The sequence below is a fragment of the Setaria viridis genome, chromosome 1 (genome assembly GCF_005286985.2).
Source record: "Setaria viridis chromosome 1, Setaria_viridis_v4.0, whole genome shotgun sequence".
Lineage (NCBI taxonomy): Eukaryota > Viridiplantae > Streptophyta > Magnoliopsida > Poales > Poaceae > Setaria > Setaria viridis.
In genome coordinates this window covers 23,781,901-23,804,139 of record NC_048263.2, presented here as the reverse complement: position 1 = coordinate 23,804,139, position 22,239 = coordinate 23,781,901, and the positions used below count along the sequence as shown (strand labels likewise).

The 22,239-nt window shown below is 43.1% G+C and overlaps 2 protein-coding genes across 5 annotated transcripts; one reads left to right on the top strand and one right to left on the bottom strand.

The window, feature by feature from the left end:
* The first annotated feature begins 14,328 nt into the window (after positions 1 to 14,328).
* On the top strand, positions 14,329 to 15,677 carry LOC117851966 (uncharacterized). The gene has a single exon (XM_034733891.2). It carries the CDS (start codon positions 14,752 to 14,754, stop codon positions 15,376 to 15,378), a length of 627 nt encoding a protein of 208 aa, XP_034589782.1. The 5' UTR covers positions 14,329 to 14,751; the 3' UTR covers positions 15,379 to 15,677.
* A 583-nt stretch (positions 15,678 to 16,260) lies between these two features.
* On the bottom strand, positions 16,261 to 22,014 carry LOC117851934 (exocyst complex component EXO70B1). 4 transcript variants are annotated; one of them, XM_034733867.2, is made up of 2 exons: positions 19,672 to 22,014; positions 16,261 to 16,504 (listed from the first exon to the last, which is right to left on the bottom strand). In XM_034733867.2, the coding sequence occupies exon 1, from the start codon at positions 21,798 to 21,800 to the stop codon at positions 19,698 to 19,700; it is 2,103 nt and encodes a 700-aa protein (XP_034589758.1). In that variant the 5' UTR covers positions 21,801 to 22,014; the 3' UTR covers positions 16,261 to 16,504; positions 19,672 to 19,697. The 4 variants fall into 4 exon arrangements, with proteins under 4 accessions (XP_034589758.1, XP_034589744.1, XP_034589737.1 ...); XM_034733853.2 differs by lacking the exon at positions 16,261 to 16,504 and adding an exon at positions 17,994 to 18,271; XM_034733846.2 differs by lacking the exon at positions 16,261 to 16,504 and adding an exon at positions 19,115 to 19,447.
* Positions 22,015 to 22,239: the final 225 nt, after the last annotated feature.

The window sequence follows — 22,239 nt, the reverse complement described above, 5'->3', positions numbered from 1 at the left end:
GTTTGCTTGGTGAGGAAGAAAGGCCAAATGTGTTGCTATTGCTTCTCCGCAAAAGCGCAAAAAAATGATCTACTTCCATATGTGTCTCTTATATTTGCTTATCTTTAGATTAATGTTGACACTGAAATGGGAAATAGTATCAACCTAAAACTATTACTGCTATGATGACACCGTGCAATTTATGTTGACCATCCTAATTTTCTGCAGTTAACCAGCTTTAATCCCATCCACTGTTGACACGTTTTTACTTGATGAAGAGTTCTATTAATTGAAAACCCTGGTAGTGCAACGTTTATGGATAGTTTATACTGCAAATTTAGAAAGTTGTGGTTTCTTCAGTATTACCTAATATACCTTGACTTCCACTGAAGATGTGTTGAGGTGGCGTTGGGGTCCTTCATACCCCATTCTCTTTTATGCTGCATGGTGTCCATTTTCAAGCAAATTGCTACCAATATTGATACCCTCAGATACATCACTTTGCTGTTGAAGAATCTTGTGCTATGCCTAGGTATGGGAATACTGATCTCTGTAGTATTAGTCTGCTGAATTAAAACTTATGACAATCTAATGATCGAGAATATAAGTCCTTGGGTTCCCTTTATTGGAAACTCGGTAGATTACTATTGCTTTAATATTATAATTTTTACCTTGGAAATTATTGCTGCTCCTAAAGGTTAATAGCTGCACCTATGAACGAAAAGGCCTCAGGTGTTCTTGAATCTTGACCCCTGACCACCATGTGGCCATGCATCAAGATTGCAATCTTATTATGAATCTGAGGTTTTTGAATGATTGATGCTTGTGAACGTACACAAGCAGTATGTTGTAATAGTTTCTGCAGCAATCTGTTGTAATAGTTTTTGTAGCAATCTAGTACGTTCACAGGAATAAGTGAATCTCATTGTTAATTCCAAGCAGTATGTACAACTATTACAACATACAACAAGCATTTGTCTTCAAGTGTCAATTAACGAAAGATGCCAGCCATACCAAGAATAGGTGAAACTCATTGCTAATTTGGGGTCAACTTAGCTAAGTCACTCCCTTCCCCACTGAATTCACTATCATTCTTTTTTTTTTCATTTTTCCAATCAGAAGTGCTCCTTTCTGTCAGATTTTCATCATCATAATACTATTTTAAAACTACAGTCCTTAACCCTTAGGCATTACTACATTTTCAAGCAGGTATTGCTAATTTGGTATTTGCTCTCTCGTATAGCTATAGTGCTAAGCTGAGATGATAATTTTGTTAATCTCTTTGCTTTGCTCAGGAGTATGCCTCTGAGGAAATATCAGGGCTATTAGCAAAGTTTGTGTCACACCTGATTTTAAAACAAAACCAAGTGCTACCTATATGTATGCCAGGATCTAGTTTCATACATACAGTGACATCATTAGTGAATAACAACAACAGTATCACGTAAAAAGATATAAAAAGACTTATGAAACCATAAGAGATATACAACTTAATCCTAGAAACAGAGGCTCCAAACTTCACAGGAAATCGACTAGGGGTTGCGTACGCTTAGAACTCAGCATCATCTTCAGCAAACTTCATAGCAGTTTCTTCTTCTGAGCAACGTTGGATATAGCAAGGGTGAGCACATGTCGTACTCAATAAGTGTGAGGAGAATATGAATGCAAGGCTTAAACAAGGAAAGGCTGACTGGTTGACTGCATTAAGCATTTTTAGTTGGTCAAATTTTATTAGCACCTGATTACTAAAGTATAAGTATATACCAACCCACAATTAATATAAACATAAGCCATAAGCATATGGCACAACCATAACCATAGCATAAACCATGATTTAAATCCATCTTCAAGTATCTTAATCATGTGAGGGTCCAGGCCGCTCTTAACCGTGAGCACGGCTGATCGATCAGTTTTACATTCTGCAGAGGTCGCGCATCTTTACCCACAAGTCGCGTAAAAGTTCAAAAGAACTTTAGACCCAACCATACTATGCTGATCAGGCACTCATCACACTTCTGAGGTGTGACTGCATATGGATGCTACGAGGCCTTTACAAAGATTCGCTAGTAAGTGGTAACCCGCTAAGGTTTTGGTGTCTGGCGTGCACAACCTATCACAGGCCGATAACGCAACGACTCAGTCCCCCCTCTTGCCTCTTCCCGAGTAAGATTACCCCAGACTAGAGTTTCTAATTAATTAGCCAAGACTAGAGCCATTTAGTCTTGTGGTTGCACGATTTTCCTGGGTGGTCGCTCCATGTTCCAATTAAACATTATAATCTTGTATTAACAAAAGGTATACCATAAATACAATAAGTTCACCATGTTGTTCATTAGAACCACCATAACACAAGTATAGCAGCTAAGCATAGCTACCCAACAGAAAGGTAAACCCAGGTTGGCAAGAAATGATCATAAAAACTAGGCAAACCTTAATAGGACCCATCAAATTAAATGCAAGCATATGCAATGGTGATTAAATAAAGTTATTGGGACAAAAGCTTAAGGACACACTTGCCTTTCTATAAGTAGTGTTGCTGCTTAGAAGGTCTTCATCTTCTTGCTCTTGAATGTCCTCGAAGAATGTCCGTTCTACTCGCATCAAACATCTAAGACTTCTAGAGCACGCACATACAAGCAAACCAAAGAACTAAATTAAAAAAAGTACACCAATCATCATAACAGCACTGAAAAGTGGTACAAAACTACTCTACACATTGAGATGAACACGTGAGTGAAAGAATCACTCAAAACGGAGTTAAAACAAAGAAGTTATGAGATAAACAAGGTTGCAAGAACCTAGTTGTGATTAACTATAGATTGGGAGGGTTAGAAGTGAAGATTTACAAGTCACCAGAAATAGTGCTCGCAAATAACAAAAATGGAAAGGTTAGATCCATAAAAGTGCGAGGCTCAACTTAGATTGAAAAGAACCGAAAAGATTGAGGGGTTTCATGTAAAGTTACCAAGACATAAGAAAAGGAGAACTAATTACCTATTTTCCAGGATCTATTTGCAAAACTGGCTTGTCTTCTTCCTCCACACTCCATCACGGATGAAAAACTCAAATGAAAAAGGCAGGGGCCGGCCAGAGGCGTTGCTAGGCGGCGGTGGCCGGGCCAGGGGCCAAGGGCGCGGCTGGTGACGGTGTGGCGCAGTGCAGCGCTGGTGGCGGTGTGCGGCAGCTCGCACGCACTGGTGCGCGCAGGTGCAAAGCTACGGGAAGCAGACCGTTACAGTCGTACGTCGCAGAAATATGAAAAGAGAGAGAAAGAGGGGATAGCTGGAAACGAAGTCCAATCTCGCGCATGAACGGCGAAACGAAACGAGAACGACGAGACGAACAAGATGGTGTGCTCACCTTCGACCGAGGATGAACAATGCCGATAGAAAAGCTCGCTGGAGTTGGGAAGGAGCTCACCGGAATTGGGCAAGACAATGGAGCTGGCATCGTATTGGCGCAATACACCACACCATGGCATAGAGCTCGAAGAGAGGAACTCTGTGGTGGTGTCGGTTTTCGCCAGAAGTCCACGGTTTCTCCACAAAAGCTCGCCGGAGTTTGGCGAAGACTGAACTTTGACTTCATATCAACGAAGCTAGGAGAGCCAACTCGCAAAAAGATTTTCAGATCTGGAATCTTCGCGTCGAGATGAACGTAGTGGTATATACGTAGGCTGGGTTCGGAAAAAGTTATTTTCAGGTTGACTTTTCTATTTTCAGAATTTCTGATTTTATTTATCTGCGTGAAAACAAATCCAGAAATAGACGGACTCGTTTTCTAAAGTGAGAAAAATTTCAAGATAAATCTCATAGATGGATTGGGATGTAAGGAATCCAAATAAAATACTTGGAGCTCGTGAAAAGGATTTTAGAACCTTCCAAAAATTAGATTTAGCTCTAGGAAAAGGAGAATAAATTCCAGAAAAAGCTGAAAAATTCTCAAAAGGATCTAGACAACGTCTAAACACATTTTTAAAACGTTTTGCACTCAAGAAACACCAAGATGCATCAGCATGAATGCACAGACATAGAATGTCATTTTTTAATTTAGAAAAACAAATAATTATTTTCCTATACTAAATTTCTTGTAAAGAAAAATAAAGGTGAGGAAAATTTTAAAACTATGAGAAAATTATTGTTTATTTATTCCTTTTATTCACTTCTTGAAATTCAAAAATTTCAGGGTGTGACAGTTTGTGACCTCTTTTGATGAAGCATTAGGTGGTTGCATCGAGTAGCCTATCGTACGACATCCTATGAATTCACGACTTCACGGCCATGGTCAAGGATTAAGATCCTATATTTGTAAATGCTTTATGTGCATATACATATAACTTATGCAAATAAGAAGATTGCTCTGCCTAGGACAAGTTGGTAGCCCCTGATGGTAGCAGAAACACTTATCTAAGTGTAGACATCATATTCATGTACTATATCTTCTTTTGACTATATTAACAAATGTAGCCATGGAGCTCTTGTGTTGATTTAGTTGATGCAGTAACAGTATTATTACTTAACACTATTTTTCTAGAGGAGAAGTTTTGTTCACGGTATCAGTACTGAGTTCTGAATTACACTGATGTACTCCTTTATTGCTAAATTGATACTGATCCTTGCTGTCTTGCTTGAATTGTAAAACGACGTGGTATGCTCATGCTAGGGTTTAAAGTTTACTTTAACCCACTCAACTATACTGTAAACGTGAAAATAAATCAGCTCCTGTCGCAACGCACGGGTACTCATCTAATAGAAATAAAACTATCTCATGTGCAGGTGGCAAAACCACATAGTTCTTAATGCATTGCTCATTCACGCATCCATAAGCCTAATTGTGTCTCTTGCATCTTTCTTTTGGGAATCAATTCCTTGGCAAACCTTCATGACAACAAATGTAAAAAAATATAGTATTTATGTTAATCATATCAGATATTCGGATTTGCAAAAGAAAGAAATATACTTTCAAAAAAATATAGTGCAATACACCTACACCATCTCCATCCTTTGAACTCTTATTTTGATTTTGTTTTAGTATGTGCCCTACTACCAGGATGGCATGTGGAGCTGCAACTTGAGAAGAGAACAACTTGGTTGGTAATTTTTTTATAAGGCAGCATGATGACGCACCATGTTTTCCAGAGACTGTAACAGCAACATCCTCTTGATTTCAGGCCATTCACAATCTTGGTAATTTATAGTTAATACAAAACTGGTTCCCTCCTGATTGGAAAACTCACTGCTTGTGGCCATGATTAGCACAGTGACAAAAAAGGTTCCTCTTTCCACCACAATGCCAATTGCATCAGGCTTGAGATTGTTGAGACATTAATTCAAGTTCAGAGATAAGACCATCGTTGCATTACAATTTGTTTAAGCAACCAAAGCTGGTATGTATCTTTCCTAATCTGCCAGCAGCGAGAGGTGCCGATTTGATGCAGTTAAACCCTGAAACTGAACCGCTTTGGATTGCTCACCAAAGAACAAACACATTCACATTGAAAACCAAAATTTGCAACAGACCAGCAAACGAATCACAACTCATGTTAGAATGAGACGCTTACCTTTTTGTTGGGCATGGTGGTGGACAGGCCAAAGTATGCTCGTTGATCGATGGTGAGGAGGAAGGTTGAGTGGTGGGAAGAATCAAATGACAGGTCTCTGAATGGAGTGCGTCCCCCATTCGTTTACGTCCCATCCACTATGTAGTCTAACAATCATGCATCAACCAACAATAAAATTAGCAACATTAGTATAATACAGTGAGCTTCCTAGTACAAGCTCTCAGCTGACAGCTAATAATTGAATAGACCGAACGTGCAATATACCAGGCAAATTATTTGGTCATTCATTGATCACCCAGGATTATACACAATGAACTTCCTAGTAGAAAATCTTAGCTGACAACTGCTAATTGAATAGAATGAATGTGCAATGTAACATGCAAATTGTTTGGTCATTCATTGATCACTGCTAATTGAATTTGGTCATTCATTTACCACAAGAATATTCTATGCTATTCTGCATACAACCTCACTTCGAGGTTAAATACTATCCATGTTATTGACCCAACTTTAAACCAAGAACCTCTTACTTGTGCCATAATTGCAATGTGAAATCCTCTGCAAAAATAAGCTTTGTGATGCAACACATCATTTGGTTTCAACTGAAACATTTCAGAATGTGAACCCTCCAATTTTTCTCTAGGTTAAGTCAAAACCAGAGGCTCTGATTTTGCAAACCGGAGGTTCTAGTTTCTGGAGGGTTTAACCCTGTTGCGCCCACTTACCCCTTCTCTCTCCCATTCACTTCTATCCACCCAGCCCGGTGTGCTACTGTTTGAGAGAGGTGATTCCATGGCGATTTGAGGGTTCAACCGTGGGATTCCAAGATTGGTGGTTGATTCTTGAGATTTAATAGCGGAGGATCTGATTCCCACTCCAATTTCACCCTCAGAGATTTAAAAAATATGTCCCAAGGTACTTCAAATCAAGTTCATCCCTGATCTCTTTATCTAGGGGCTATCTCCAGGATTCCACAAACATCTACATTTATACCCTAGATGCTATTCCTTGCACTGGATTAAAATTTCCATGGTCAAAATTGATGAACACATGAACTAGGGTTTCATTGTAGAAACTAGAGGCTCTAGTTTTGCAAACCTGGAGGTTTTGTGCAGAGACAACTTTGTTCATGTGTTTGTCTCTCTAGATCATGTATACGAGTCAAAAAAAAAACAGCATTACTCATCTGCTCATTAACATGTTCATCAAGATATAGTGTAGTTGGGCGAGTTTTGTCAATGTATTGCAAAAGAGTGTTTTGTCACTGCATTACTCATCTGCTCATTAACATCTACTCAGAGAGGTTGCAAAAGTCCACCTGCCGAATTTCTAGTTGAATATATCCACATATCATCTCTGGAGTCTTCCTTATACTTGTTATATATGTGTGTATCATAAATCCTTCAGGCAACAAGGAGGGCTTTGTTTTCAGAGAATAGGTAGAAGAAAGTTGAATCCAGAGGGTGAGCCACAACAACAACTAAGGAGATCTCAGAGATCCACTATCACAAGGGAACTCCCCAGAAGCGCTATACACTTTACTAAACCTGAGGGTGATGATGATGAGGTGGAGGACGAGACATTGTGGAACCACCTCGTGCTAGCTTAAAGAGGATAGCCATAAGGATAGCCAAGGCACAGGCAGTGGTGGTGGTGGACATGGAGATGGAGAAAATGAGAAGCAATTCATTTATACTTCTTATGGTGCTCCAAGGGGACAAACTATTCATGTTCCAAATGTAAGAATGAGACCTCCCATGGCTCCTCTTCTCAGAAGAAGGTCAACTACAAGGCCGGTGGCATGACCGACCGTGTGAGAAAAGAGAGGACAAGGAATCCAAAAATGGTCGGTAGAGGCCAAGTGGATTATAGATTCTACACGGAATTTCATCAAAATTTCTATGAGAATGCCATAATTGCCAAAGATATTCCTATTGCTAGATCTCAATTCATTGATTGGAATTATATGGAGGGATTAAATGATCTAGCCGTAAAGAAAGTCATAGAAGCTTGCAAAGCCAAAAATATTTATCGCATCATGGGATTTGAGCATAGTTGGAACCAAGAAATTATTGCTCAATTTTATGCCACTTGCTACTTTGATGTGAAGGAAAACGTGAGGAATGTTCATTGGATGACCGAGGGCAATTGGTATGGAATCACCATTGATGCTTTTGCTAGACTCCTTAGCTTTAGTAGTGATGATCTTAACTTGATAAGAATTCACCTAAAAGGTTCAATTTCAAAGGGTGAGATGGCGGCCATGTATCAAAGACTTGAGCCGGTTCACTATAGTCACACACATGATATGCTTCCATTTTATGGTTACTTGAACTGGCTCTTTAGAAAGACGCTTGCACCAAGGGAGGGTGATGCTACGAGGGTGACTTTCTTTTGTGTGATTGACTATATTTGGGAGGAGATGAAGGAAATTGCTAACTCTCCACAAAAGTGTTGTGGATATGCTCCTTACCTCATGCATGTGATTGAGCTAGTGACCGAGCTTTGATTTGACTATGATTTTGTTAACAAGCCCTATCATTTGAAGAATGACATTCAAGACCCAACTCTAGTACAAGGTTTTAACCATCCCCAAGGTGTTCCGCGTCAATCTAGTGCTCCCAAGGGTCCCTTTAGTGTTGTTGCACCTCCTATGGAAGCACGCACTAAACTAGGTATAAGCCTCGATCTCCAATCCGGAAAATGTTCAATTTCTTTGTGGGCATGTGCAACACTATTAATGTGACAGTACACAAGGAGAGGCAAAGGAGAAAGAAAAAATACTTTGAGGCTCAAGAAATTACAAGCAAAGCTCACCCCAAATGATCCACCTTCTTCCATTGGCTCTGAAGGGCAAGAGAGTGAGCCCGAGACATTTCAACAACAATGGGATAGCGCTCAAACAACAAATTATTGGGATCAAGCATTTGAAGCTAGCACTTATTATGATCCCACCTATGGAGGCATACAGAGTGGTTGTGGGTCTTTTGCTGGTGATCCTTTTCTTGGCACAAGCACACCTCATCCCTCCACTGATGATCCTAACATCCTAGGGACAGTGGCTGAACAGCTCTCATCTATGGTCTTTGGAGTGTCTCCCTATCCTAATCCTCCCATTGGTGGCATGAGAGATGATATTGGTGATGGATGCCTCATATTGAACCTACTGAGGACTAGAAGATACTAGCGAAGCTCCCAGGACCCTTCTTGGTGATGGATGATAAAGGGGGAGAGAAGACATTGATTCAAGCTTCTTAGTGCTCGCCTCTGACAAAACGGGAGGTACCAGTTTTCCAAAACCGGTGGTTCCGATTTGGGTTACATACAGCAGTCCCTTGTAATAAATTTGAAATTAGCTCTTGTGGACTTAAGAATTTTATCCAATGTGTGCTACTTTTTGTGTTGAACTCATTTATGCTTGGTAAGACTATTGCATGGTAGTGTGATTTCATTTGGGTGATGTTTGCTTTGGTCAGTGTTGTTAGGATAAAACCAGAGGTTCCGATTTTGGCTTTGGCAGACAGCACCACTTTCTCACGTTTTATTTGTCTGATTGATTATTTGCAGCATGTAGCAACTGTCTATTTTAAAGTAAGAATGATATGCACTCCAAGTAGAACTGGCAAGTATGTATATCTTTGCTATTTGCCAAATGTACGACATTACTGATGCAGGCTTGATACAGTTAAGAAAAACATGCAGTGATGATATGCAAGCCTAGGACATGGGCCAGCACCAGATTTCACAGTCAGGTCTCAGTGTTTGTCTCACTTAAGTTATAACCATCTGCTACTACTAGGGGCTAGCACGGTGTGCTATTTATATAAAAAGAAAACTATGATTCTTGTTTCAGTTAGATTCAGACATATACAGAACTTAGTTCGGTAAAGTATACTAGCACATGGTGTACATTACTGCAATATTCTAATCTCTGAAACATCATAGCTCAAGGTCTAATTGATAAATTACATTTGGTTAAGTTCAGAACTTGATGCATGAATGCAAGACTATGAATTGGGTTACTTGTTTTACTGCATATTGTATCTATGTCTACAACAGCTCCTAGCCACTGGTAAATTTGGTAGAAAACCAAAGAGCTAACAAATTTATCCTTGTCACACTAGCAGGTAAAACTTAAAATGTTACTGCATATATGTGTGCATATACATCATGCTAGAATACTGAACCCTGAAGGAGACATGACCCATGGCAGATAGCACATTCAGTCATGAGAAAATGCATAAACATGATGTGCTAATGATATGCCGACGGGTGTAGTCTTATTCTAGTGACCTTGCTCTGTTTCCCAAACTTATGGTTTCAGCTCTCCGGAAATTGTGACATCACGAACTACTTTAACCACTGCTAAAGCCACTACTATTATTTCTATTGCTAACATACAGTTATGTAAAATTGTAACTAGGGGCATCAAATAGTAAAATTGCTAACCTTAGGTATATACTATATCTAGATATATACATAGTAAAGTTACGTACCTAGAAAAATCAAAATGAGTAGTAATTTGGGACGAAGAAAATACATAATAAGCTGGGAGTACGGCTTTTCTCTTGCTCTATGCGATCAAACATTACGCCATGCTAGACTGAATGCTGCTGTCAACATTAGCAGGCAAGGCAACGAAATCGACCGCGAATCCAACAGCGATCGATGGACGTGCGCGTGATTGATTTGGGTTTTCTGGTGGTGTGCCGTGTGCGCGTCCATGTGCGAGTGACAAGACGCTAAAAGGCACAAAAGGGGACGCAAAAAAGGAGCTTGCTAAGTCTGGGCTTGATCGGGTTCATTTCAGAGCTAGGGATTAGGTTAATAATAATTGGGTGAATGATTAAATTAAGAGATGCTTTAATTTCTGACGGGATCGTCAGAGGCAGACAGTATCGTGCATGAACCTCGGTGTACAGTGTACACGCACGCACAGATTCGTGGTACCTTCCCGGCCTCCATGGATGGATATACAATGGTCCATGGAATTTGCTCAGATTAAAAGCTCCATCCCCATGTGCTCATCTCTTTTTTCTTTTTCTTTTTCTTTTTTCAAAATATACGAGAAGCCAGGCTCTGCTATTCTCAACCCTGTTGGCTGTCCTGTAAAATTCCATTTAGCCGATTTACTATCTCTGACAACATCTTGTTGGTTGTGTCTCAGTCATGAAAATTTGAAAATCCGAAATATAAAATAGCAAGCACACACTCAACACCAAAATACATAGGGTAACCACAGTTTCTGAAATAACCTATGCAGTTCAGACAAAAACTCAATTATGATATCACAGATCAGCCTTGCTCCGCGTCACCACATCATGTCTCAGAAGAAGACGATTATTGCCAGCTGAGGCGCACCCAGGCCGGCACGGTTGGCCGGCCGTCGGAAGTCGGCAAAGCTCAGCGGCTCGTACGGCGGCCGGCCACTGCACCTAATTAAAAAACAACAGCTAATAATCATCCACGGCAGGCATGGCGATCGCCAATATAATCTAGCTGACCTACCTAGTACTACCTTTGATGGCTTTTGTTCGTAGGATCTCAAATCATATTCACAGTAAATAAGCCCATTCTCTGGCTATATATGATATTTACAGGGTCCAAAAAGATGTATTGGAGAGGAATGAAAAGAAAGGTGCAGGATTCGGCCTACATTACATTTCAGCTAAAGGCTAAACTTTGGTCCCTGAAGAACAGTTGCAGTGTACTGGCACTGTGTTTGTGCTGCTGCATGGCACCCTAGGTAGGGCATGGTCACAAGATGCAGATGCCACTCACCATTGGGGCAGGGGACAAAAGGAAGCAGGGCGCTGCTGCTGATCACTGGCTCGCCGCATACTGCAGTGGATCCGCCCAACTGAGCCTTAGCGGCGAAGGCTTCGTTCCAAAAAGCGTCAACGATTAGCAGCTGAGATTCCGGTTAGGCCCTAGCTATGATGGATTAACACAACAATTACGAGGGATTACTTGTCTATTTTTAGCAATTGTATATGTACAAAATGAAGTACATTTGTTAATTCAAAAGTATGCATATTTAGGCAGTTAGGCTTTGGAAGATCTAGTATACATAGCAGAGTGGGGTAGGATTTGGTTCCGTTCAAAGATGGCATAATGCACCCCAAAACTTACTTAACTTGGACCATTGGCGTAAGCAAAAATATAAATACATGTATTAGAAATTAGTAATGTGAAAACAGTACCTCATGGGATTAGTCACTAGTAGAGAACTGACTTTCGATCCACCCCCTTTTATCCCGGTTTAAACGGCTAGCTGGGGGGCGTCGGTGGCCGGACCCTTTTATCCCGGTTGGAGGATCCAACCGGGATAAAAAGGTTAGTCCCGGTTGGATCCTCCAACCGGGATAAAAGGTATCCCGGTTGGAGGATCCAACCGGGACTAACCTTCCAACCGGGACAAAAGGTGTTTCCTTTTGTCTCGGTTGGAGTTTTTAACCGGGATAAAAACTCATCCCCCACTATATCCCGAGACAGAGACTTTCTTCTTCCTCCAGCCCGAGCCAGTCCAGCACATTGATAGAGAGCTGAGCTTCACCTACCCTCCGGTGGTGCCAAAGCAAGGGAGGTGCTGCCCGAAGTTTTTTCCCTCATTTTCGTGGGAATTTGACTCAGCCAACACAAGTGTTGCGAAGGTTTGCTACTTCATCCTCGTGTTATGCTTTGATTTATGCTTTGGAGATGGAAAGATTATTTGCTACAATGTGATGATGAAGTAGAAAAATGGAGAGGTATTTTGAGCTAGAATGTGAGGGAGATTGATGTGTCATATATAATATGCATTATTTCAGTGGTTTAAAAATGATGCTACCTTGTCTAGACGGTTTATCTTATCAAATTCAATATGGTTTTTTAAATCCATATACTTGTTGAACTTGCATACCGTGTTCATTTCTACTAAGATGTTCTCCGCCGAGTAGCAACGTATGTCAAGAAGGAGGTTCGATTCTACGAGAAAGAGTGGATACGGACACCGTGACCGTATCCCCTTTTCCGTAGCATCTAACCTCTTTCATGATGAAGTGCGGTGCCGCCCAGCTGAGGACATCCTCGCGAAATGAACACGGTCTTCAAGTTCAACAACTTCTGTAGTGGTAAGGAAAGAATTTTTGTACATAGATGACTTCTGCTACTTGTTGAACTTGCATACCGTGTTCATCTCGCCGAGGATGTTCTCCGCCGAGCAGCAACGTATGTCAAGAAGGAGGTTCGATTCTACGAGAAAGAGTGGATACGGACATCGTGACCGTGTCCCCTTTTCCGTAGCATCTAACCTCTTTAATGACGAAGTGCGGTGCCGCCCAGTTGAGGACATCCTCGCGAGATGATCACGGTCTTCAAGTTGAACAACTTATGCAGTGTTAAGATAATAATTTTTGTACATAGATGGCTTCTGCTACTGGAGGAAGTGGCGATGGTGGGGGCGATCGTGGTTCCTATTATGGCAAGGTTCCAATCATAGTTGGCCCTCAGCATAAGCCGAAGAAAAAGAGCGCGCTGGAAAAAGCAATGCTTCGTTATTTGCATGGAAACAATTCATAAGGACACACAAAGGTCCATTCAAAGAAAATCTTACATGGAACACAGACTTCCCGGTACGTATGAAGTCTGCACATTTATTACATTGTATAACACGAATAGTTCATAACTTATTTTTTTCCGCACTGAAGTGCTTAAGACAGGAACCCGGGAATAATCTGTGTGGCTACTACATCTGTGAGCACATGCACAGTTTTTTGGGACCCAAGGGACCGAAGATGACGCCGCACAACTTTAAAGTACGTAAAATAAATATATTACTAGTTAATTATTTTCTAGCTCCTTATATGTATTTGTTCATGTAACATTCACAAATTTCCAAATTATAGATGTTAAATATTCAACAAGGACTCTTGAAGGAAGAAAGAGTAGCGGCAATATGTGAAGGTCTCATTGGATTCATAATGGACGAGGTGGTAAATCCAAGAGGAGAATTTTATTACGATGGACGACAATTAGACACTCCGATCAGCAACACCACGACGGGAAGATCGTAGGAAGATACTTTGATTTATTTGTATATATAATACGCGCTAATTATGATCGATTTGTACTAAGTTAGTTGAATTGTGTATATGAATTGTGTATAAGGATTGTGTATATATGTAGTAATTGTATAATTACAAATCCCATTCGTTTAAATACTAGTTGATTTCGTTCTAAAAAAATCTCAACTACAAGGTTAACAAATTAAAAAGGCCGCGGTACTACTATACGTATACGTGATGCATGCATGAAAAATTCAGCCGGGACTAAAGGGGACCCCTTTAGTCCCGGTTGGGAAATCCAACCGGGACTAAAGGGGATCCTTTACTCCCGGTTAAAAGACCCGGGACTAAAGACCCCCCCCCCTTTTGTCCCGGTTGGTTTATCCCGGATGGATATCCGAGAGATATGCACCCTACCAACCGGGACTAAAGGTCAATTCTCTACCAGTGAGTTATGGAAAGCATTTAGTTTCAGAATTTAAACCTTGAAACCATATTCAGTTCCTAATATAAAAGCAAATTGGCCAGTCTGCCCCTGCATCCACTTGAGTCTTAGATGTGTCACTTGGTTGGAGAAAATGAGAGATCGGTCTTTGAAGCGGCAAAACTCAATCTAGCAGAACTGCAAGTTGCAGGCTTGCAGCTCCACAAGCACGAGATATTTCACCAAACCCTCGAAAAGGAACCAGCAAATCGTTAGCTAGCTAGGGTCCATTGGAGTCCCATAATTGGGACCAAATGACACAAACTAAACATCATCCCTCGGCCCTTTTTTATGGATGATGATGCGTACAACACTGGTGTCTTTGTTACTTTACCATCTTTTATTTGTTACCGCTTTTGCTTTAAGCAGTAGCCCTAGATCGATTGGTCATAATTCCTGGCGACCATGCAAGTGTGGATCCATGTGACCCTGAAGCTTCTCGGAAGAAGAAGATGGCGACGATCTCGTGCCGTCGACCGCCACCCCTATATATACCCATGAAACCCTCCTGACCGAACTCCATGCCAAAACACACAGGTCCTTGCACGCATCCACAGTTCATTGCACACTACTAGGAAGAAATCAACAGCGGCACCAGTAGTTCTTGACCTATTTTGGCAAAGCTAGCATTGTGTCATTGAACTAAGGTAGCTGCAATTTCTTGGTCGTTTGGAGGAGGGAAGATGAAGAAGGCGACGAGGTACTTGAAGCAGCTCTTCACCGCCATCGTGGCGGCGGTGAAGTCGACGGCGGTCGGCACCAGGGCGAGCTCCCTGCGGACGCGCCTCATCGTGCTCGGCATCATGCGCAACAAGAAGCTCCTGCTGAGCGCCATCCAGAGCAAGATCCACGCCATCATGGGCGGCGGCGCTAGTGGCAGTGGCCAGGGCGGAGGGTACGGCAATGCGGTGGCCGGTCACGGCGGCGGCGAGGGCACGGATGGCGCACGACGTGGAGGCGCCGCCGGCGAGCACCTCTTCCTAGCCGGCGGTGGCAGGAAGGCCGCGGTGCTGGAGAGCCTGCCGAGCTTCGTGGTGGAGCAGGAGAGCAGGGCCGTCGTGCTCAGCAGCCTGCCCAGCTTCGCGCTGGAGCGGGACGGCGGCGGGGAGGAGGTGGAATACAGCGAGGCCAACGGCGAGAAGCAGCTGGCGATCGCCGCCGCCCCGGGGTCGGCGGAGGGGGAGTTCCGGCTGGAGGACGAGATCGACCGCGTGGCGGACGTGTTCATCCGGCGGTTCCACGACCAGATGAAGCTGCAGAAGCTCGAGTCCTTCAAGAGGTTCTGCGAGATGCTCGAGAGGGGCGCCTGAACATCCCTTGATATCCATGCATGGCCCCTGCTACTGAATACTCCTACTGATCAGCTACTAATCAACTGGGGAAATGGTAACGGTTGATCCAACCTAATTAACTAAGAGTTTGGGGGTGTACCTATATATTACTACGTAGAATAAGTGACAAGAAATCGATCGTTTCTTGGAGTGAAATTGGAGGGGGTTTGGGCTTTGAGAGAAATGTACTCATGTTCTTGTGTTTTTTAATGGAGATTTGAGCTTTCTCCTTTGGAATTAGAGCAGAATTCAAATGAAAATCCAGCGCTCCGACCGAATTTCTTGTTGAAAGTAGTATAAATGTGTGGCTTGTTGAGCCATCTCCCATTTGCAGAGACAGAAGCCCGAATTACGACGAGATGGATTTTCAGAAGGGGGATCATGTTTGTAATGAAGCATGAAGTACGGCCATGTATATACTTGATGTGCCAGCAAGTTTTTTCTTTTGTGAAAGAAACAAAGTGGCAGAGCAGTCGTACACATCTGAAAAATGGACTCCATCCATCCTAAGTCATTTTAGTTTTTCTAGCTAACCATGGATCTATCTAAGTATATAACAAAATTTACGAATTAAAAAATTCAAAACAACCTGTGTAGTTTGCTACGGAGAGAGTACACGCTATTTGAGGAGGCTCGCAAAAGTTGTTAAAATATCAGGCCACTCAATCTCTCAAAGACGTTACCATTCTATCTGAACAGTGCAGCATTTCACATCTGTTTCCTTGATAACAGGTCTTTTGCAAGCACGCAAATCAAGAGGCCCACATTTAAAAAGTATGACGTGCATTGTCCACTTAGGGTTTTTTTTCCACAGTGGGGGCCCTCTGGCCCAGTCCAACAATGCTACTATTTTGTCAAAAGTTATCAGAATCTTATATTTTGCATTAGCCCATCAACTTGAGTTAACCTTTTTATAGCATCACTAAAAAGTAATGATCTCTCGAAGGAAAGTAAAAAAAGCGCCTCAACTGATACAGAAATAGCAGCAAAAACAAATTAGAAATTTCCTAGTCTGAAATCACTGCAAGGCACCTATAAACAATACCAGCGCAAGTTCACTCACTGCAATAAGCTGCACAACAAAATCCGATGTTCCCCCGATTCTCTACATGTTGACATTAAACAACGAACCATAATTTCAGACAAGAAGGGACTTGAGAAATAAACAGACAACAGTACAGTGCATAAAAATATAGCAGTACGATTAACAAAATCAATAATAAGTTGAACTGAAAGTAGAAATTGAGAATAGAGACTAGAATCCATTCAGCAGACTGGCAAAGTTCTGTTTCTGTTTATTAAACAAGTCGTGTTGTAAATTTGGAGATTTTTTTATAATCTACAATATAATACCACCATCGTTCAGCAACGTCACAAAATACTTAATTATAATCTGCATTAAACAATCAACATCATTTTGCCACAAATGTGTTGACAAATGAAAACAGAGTTCTAAAAAAAATAGAAATATAATAACAGTAGAAATTGACCAATATGGAAACAGAGGAAATCAATTACTTCTATAAGAAAAAGGCAGAAATTAACAGTGCATTTTCTTTTGACAGAATTAATCAATGCATCACTGAAAGAACCATTTGCTAAATAAAGCTAAAAAAGAACACCCAGCACTATTAACAATACAAAGATAAATCACTATATTCCAGGCCGAGCTTTGACGCATCACAAAATGAATACCATCCTACCTGTACTAGAAAAGGTAGAACTATCCATCAATAACATATATATGAAGTGTTCAGCCCCTTTCGAATGAGGATGATGGACTTGGTTTTAGAATGTACAAGTTTGGCAGTATAACTAAGGCATGCTTATAACTTACTTACATGTGGAAGGCCTGGAAAAATTTGGTAACCAGTCAATGGCAAATGGGAAAGAAAACCTATAGGAGGCCAACATGAGATTGTGTTTTTTCGTTGGCTAGTATGATATCAAAAGGCTGGTGCCAAGTATCCTCCTCCTTGGGATGTATATGAGAGCACATCAAGTTTACATTAGTACAATGGCATGGTGATACATACACTCAAGCTGAACAGCTGATCTATCTGATATTTGGGAAATCAACATGCTGATAAGTTAACCTGTACACATTAGAACCCCAATAGCCATGAGCATTCTTGGATTGTATGGCAGACTGACAGTAATATGCTCTAGCTCTAGTTTTAAATTGTGCCTTTGTGTACCTGAATGTTTGGATGATAGATAACTTATGTAAGTGTGCAATCTGCCCCATCCAGTATTTGTTATTCCAGTTCCAGTACCAGGTCCTAGTAAGCTTCTTTGGACAGAAAAGTCCACAGTTCATTTATTTTCTTTTATACTGTCCTGCAAATCCTCCCAATTCATAAACTCCAAAAAGAAAAGAAAAAAAACTTCCCAATTCCTGTTTATATATTTTTCTTTCTATATTTATGATCCCAAAGTTTCAGTTCAGGTTTACTTTGCTAACCATTTTATAGATTTGAGAAAGTTAGGAACTACAGGGAATTCTGGACATCCATGCTTTTCCAATTTAAGTCAAGTATCAGATCTGAAATATAGAGGATATCTCTCTAATTAAAAGAAATGATTTCCCTCTCTTCAGGTATCAACATCTAATGAGATTGTTCCATATTTTTTATGTTGAAAGTATTTACACATGGTTTAATTATCAAACTTGGACAGTGATGGCAAAGACAGAGACTTTTGTCAAACAGGTGTGGAGAATGTGCTTATACCAGCAAATATGCTATGCATAAGTGTCTATTGTCTAACGATGTATACTAAACCTCATCAAGCTTACTAAGAGATGAAGTGCATAACTATTATCAAGATATTTGTAGGGCACTCTTTCCACTAATGATGCTGCTTGATGCCCCTGCATCCAAATTCAAGCACGGCCAAAGTTAACAATTACCACAGGTGGGAACAAAATTTGGTCAAATTGGAGACAATACAAAATCCTACTTCTTTCAAGTTTCAAACACCATACTACCACATCAGAATTTCCAATTCATATGCGAGGACCATATTGTAAATTGTAAGGCTGGCCACTACAACAGCCATGTTTGGGCAGAGGCAGCAAAATTTCGGGAGTTCTATCAAGTAAAAGAACTTTTGAATTAAAAGCCATAATTTCATCCTAGAATTTAGCCCCCTGCGGCAAGCACTTGTAGATTCAGTCATTCAGGTACTAAGCAATGAAACATTGACTTAAAATTGAGTTTAAAGCATTAATCAGTTCAGTCCAAAGTTCCAGCTGCAGGAAAGCAGGCAACCTAATCATACTTAAAACACTCTGAGGAAAACAATCATGCTTAAAACACTCCTTCAAGCGTGCAGCGTACTATAACTACAGTCTGAACTCGACAATGGTGGGACCATGTCGACCCATGGGATCACTTGTCTCACTTTAAACAGTCAAGGCACCCAAAAACATTACAATTATGGTTTCCATGAATTTGAGCCAACCAGGTTTCAAACGCACGAACCTCAGGGTTTTTTTATGCCAACTTGACTCCCATGCATAACTAATTTCCTAAAATCTTAATATTTAAGGAAGAGAGATGCACACATACTTCAGCACACTGCTTGCAGAATGCACCACATAAATAAAAATTTTAGAATGGCAACCTATTATATATAAAAAATGAGGCTGAATAAGACAGCAGTGTATTGAAATTAAAACATTGAAAAAGTAAGAAGTGATAAAAGAGCAATATTTACCATCAATGACTAAATGGAAAGCTTCCTTACTCAAAAGGTGTTCACAAGTCACAAAGTCCGAAATAACGAAGGCAGAGCTACCTCTAGAGTGTTGAGAAGAGCAAACTGGTAGGCTTTCTTTTTCTAACTTTGCAAGTACAAAATGGATAATCCAAAACATGAAGGTGCAAAATCTAAACTTTTTCTATTTAGCACCACACGTTTCTCCATCATCATCAATAGAATATGACTGCACAACTCCTGGCAAATATGGCAAGTTGGCAACCCCAATTAATCAACCGAGAAAGTTCTCTTGGACAGTCAATAATCTACCTAGTGGCAAATGGTCCTTCACAGCCAATGTGAGATAGTCAGCACATATCACAATTAACAATAGGACAATAAATGTACAGCATTCCTTAGTACACACTATGCAGCAGTAAGCACACCAAAAGGTCCACATATGTTGTATTACAGTATTGTAATGACTCTACTATGGGAACAAGCATCCAATCAACAGATATGATGTGCACAAAAATGCATGAACATATGACCTTTCTAACAAGATCATACCTGAAACATGATCCTGACACCATGAACTATGTTCTTCTCCTAGAGTGGTTGGCAGACACTGATGACCCCTCAAATAAAGCAGATAGCTGGCTCTCCAAATCTTCCGGTGTGTATTTTATATATTTTCCTGGATTTCTTCCCCCATCCACTTGATTACCATATCTGCCCAGAAAAGCACGATATGCTGGAATTACATTTTCAGATATTGATATTTTCAGTTCTTCCCGGAGCTGAGGATCTGGAACTTTCCAGAGTGTCTGGTTCCTGTAAATTTCCTCAAAGGCCATGTTGAAGTTCTTAAACCGTTCCTTGATGGACATCCTAGAACTTGAATGCCCACTGCCACTGCCACTCCCACTCCCGCTTCCACTCCCACTCCCACTCCCATGTCCATCTTCCTTGAAATAAGACAAAGCCTTGGTCCAAGATATCCTTAGATAGCTCTTTGAGTACTGCCGAATCTTACCACTCCGCCTTTTTATCCAGTGATCACCTAAAATCTTTCCTAGCTCGGAATCCTTTACCTTCTGAACAATATAGAGCAAATTGTTCATGGCAAATATGCACTCCAGGGCAGCATCTTCATAGAGCCTAGATTTTTCCTCCAAATTGGCTTCCAAATAAGATATTAGCTTCAGGAGACGCCTTCCAAGAGGGGTCATGCTCTGCAAGTGTTCCTGATCCTGATCATCAGAATTTCTGAAAGCATCTTGATCACAATTGTCATCAGCCAATAGGACATCAAGCGTCTCACTGTAAACAACCAGCAACCTCAAATAGTTCATGACATAGCGTGTCATCGGGTGGATCTCACCAGCCGTCATCGCCCTCCGTGATGTCTCCTGCTGCAACATCTTCCCAAACTCAAACAGATTACCCCTCACAGCATCCCCAAGCCTATCAAGAATGGCCTGCACGTCACTGATCACACCATCCCCAGAACTCCCTATGCACAAGTCCCTCATTTCAGGGATCACCTCTGAAAGCGCCTCATACATGTCAAGGATCCGGGGGACCTTCTCCGGTGAGCGGGGGCAGACCGCCACGGCATCCCCAAAGCTGAGAATCTGCATAATGCATCCCTTGGTGGACTCAAGGAAGCACTCCTCCATAAGGTCATCGGACGCGGTGAGCACCTGGTCACAGAGGCGGCGCTCACCAGCAAGCAGGACACGCACGACCGTCTTGACCCCGTGCACCCACTTCTTCATCTTGTCGTTGAGCAGCTTCCACTCGATGCGCTGTACCTCGTCGATGCTGAGGCGCTCGACGCCGAGCACGGAGAGGTACTCGTCGAGCACGTCGCGCCGGACGCCGCAGTAGGCGTCGGCGAGCTCGCGGGAGTAGCCCGCGCGCGCCATCCGGTCGGCGATGGCGCGCAGCTCGTCGACGGCCTCGGGGCGCACGGGATCGAAGACCTGGTCCTCGAAGGGGTTGGATCCCAGCGCGGCGCCGCGCGCGGTCTCCGGCCCGGCGGGGGTGCCGTCGAGGCTGTGCGGCGTGGCGGCGTCGAACTCGGAGGAGGCGTCGAGGTCGTCCATGGACTCGAGCGAGAGGCGGCGGAGCGAGAAGAAGAGCCCCGTGGGGTCGATCGGGACGGCGTGGCGGACCATGAGGTGGCGGAGCTCCTCCTCGAGCCGCGCCATGGCGAGCTGCACGGCGACGCCCGCGCGCGCGCCGCCGGGCCCGCCGCGGGCGAGGTGGTCGACGGCGACGTCGACCGCGGCGAGGTACTGCGCGACGTCGTCCTCGGGGGCCTCGAAGACGAGCGCCTCCGGGGTGGCGTCCCAGAGCTGGATGAGCTGGTCGGCGGCGTCGAAGGCGGCGGCGGCGGAGATCTCGGAGGCGGAGGAGCCCGAGGCGGAGGCGGAGCCGGAGGCGGAGGCGGAGCCGGAGGCGGGGCCGGAGGAGGGGTCCGGGGAGGGGAAGAGGTGGTCGTTGGTGATGGAGGAGAGGCGGTTGTCGAAGCCGGAGAGGATGCGGATCATGTCGTCGGCGGCGTTCTTGGAGGTGGCGAGGGACTTGACGATGTGCTGCGCGGCGGCAAGGACCTTGTCGCCGCCACCGCCGGCGCCGGCGCCGGCGGAGGGAGACTCCGGCTGGGGCGGCGGGGGCGCCGCTGACGACATCGCCGCCGGCCGCCTCGGGCGTGGAGCGAGTGGGGGGATTTTTTTGTGCTGAGCTGAGCGGAGCGGAGCGGAGCGGAGGTGGCTTGGGTGTTACGCCGCCGCTGGCTTTGTTTGACCGCTGTGTTGGGTCGCTGCGGAGTCTGGCGGGGAGTGTGGGCGCGGTCGGCGCGGCGTCACGGGGAGGTCAAGCCGAGCCCAAGCAGCTAGCAGGCCAGCAACGCCGGAGCAGGGTGTGTGTCAGTTCGATTTGCGTGACTGGATCCTCCTCGGCACTGCCATCTTCAGCTTAAAAAACTGGGAGAACATGCACCCTGCGCCGGCCTGCCACCACCACCGACCGGCCAATGCCACAATTTCCCTTTCCCACCATGCCAGCCATGGGCCATGGCAACGCTCTTTTCTTTTTCAGATTTTTTTTTGACCGAGCTACTTAGCAAAA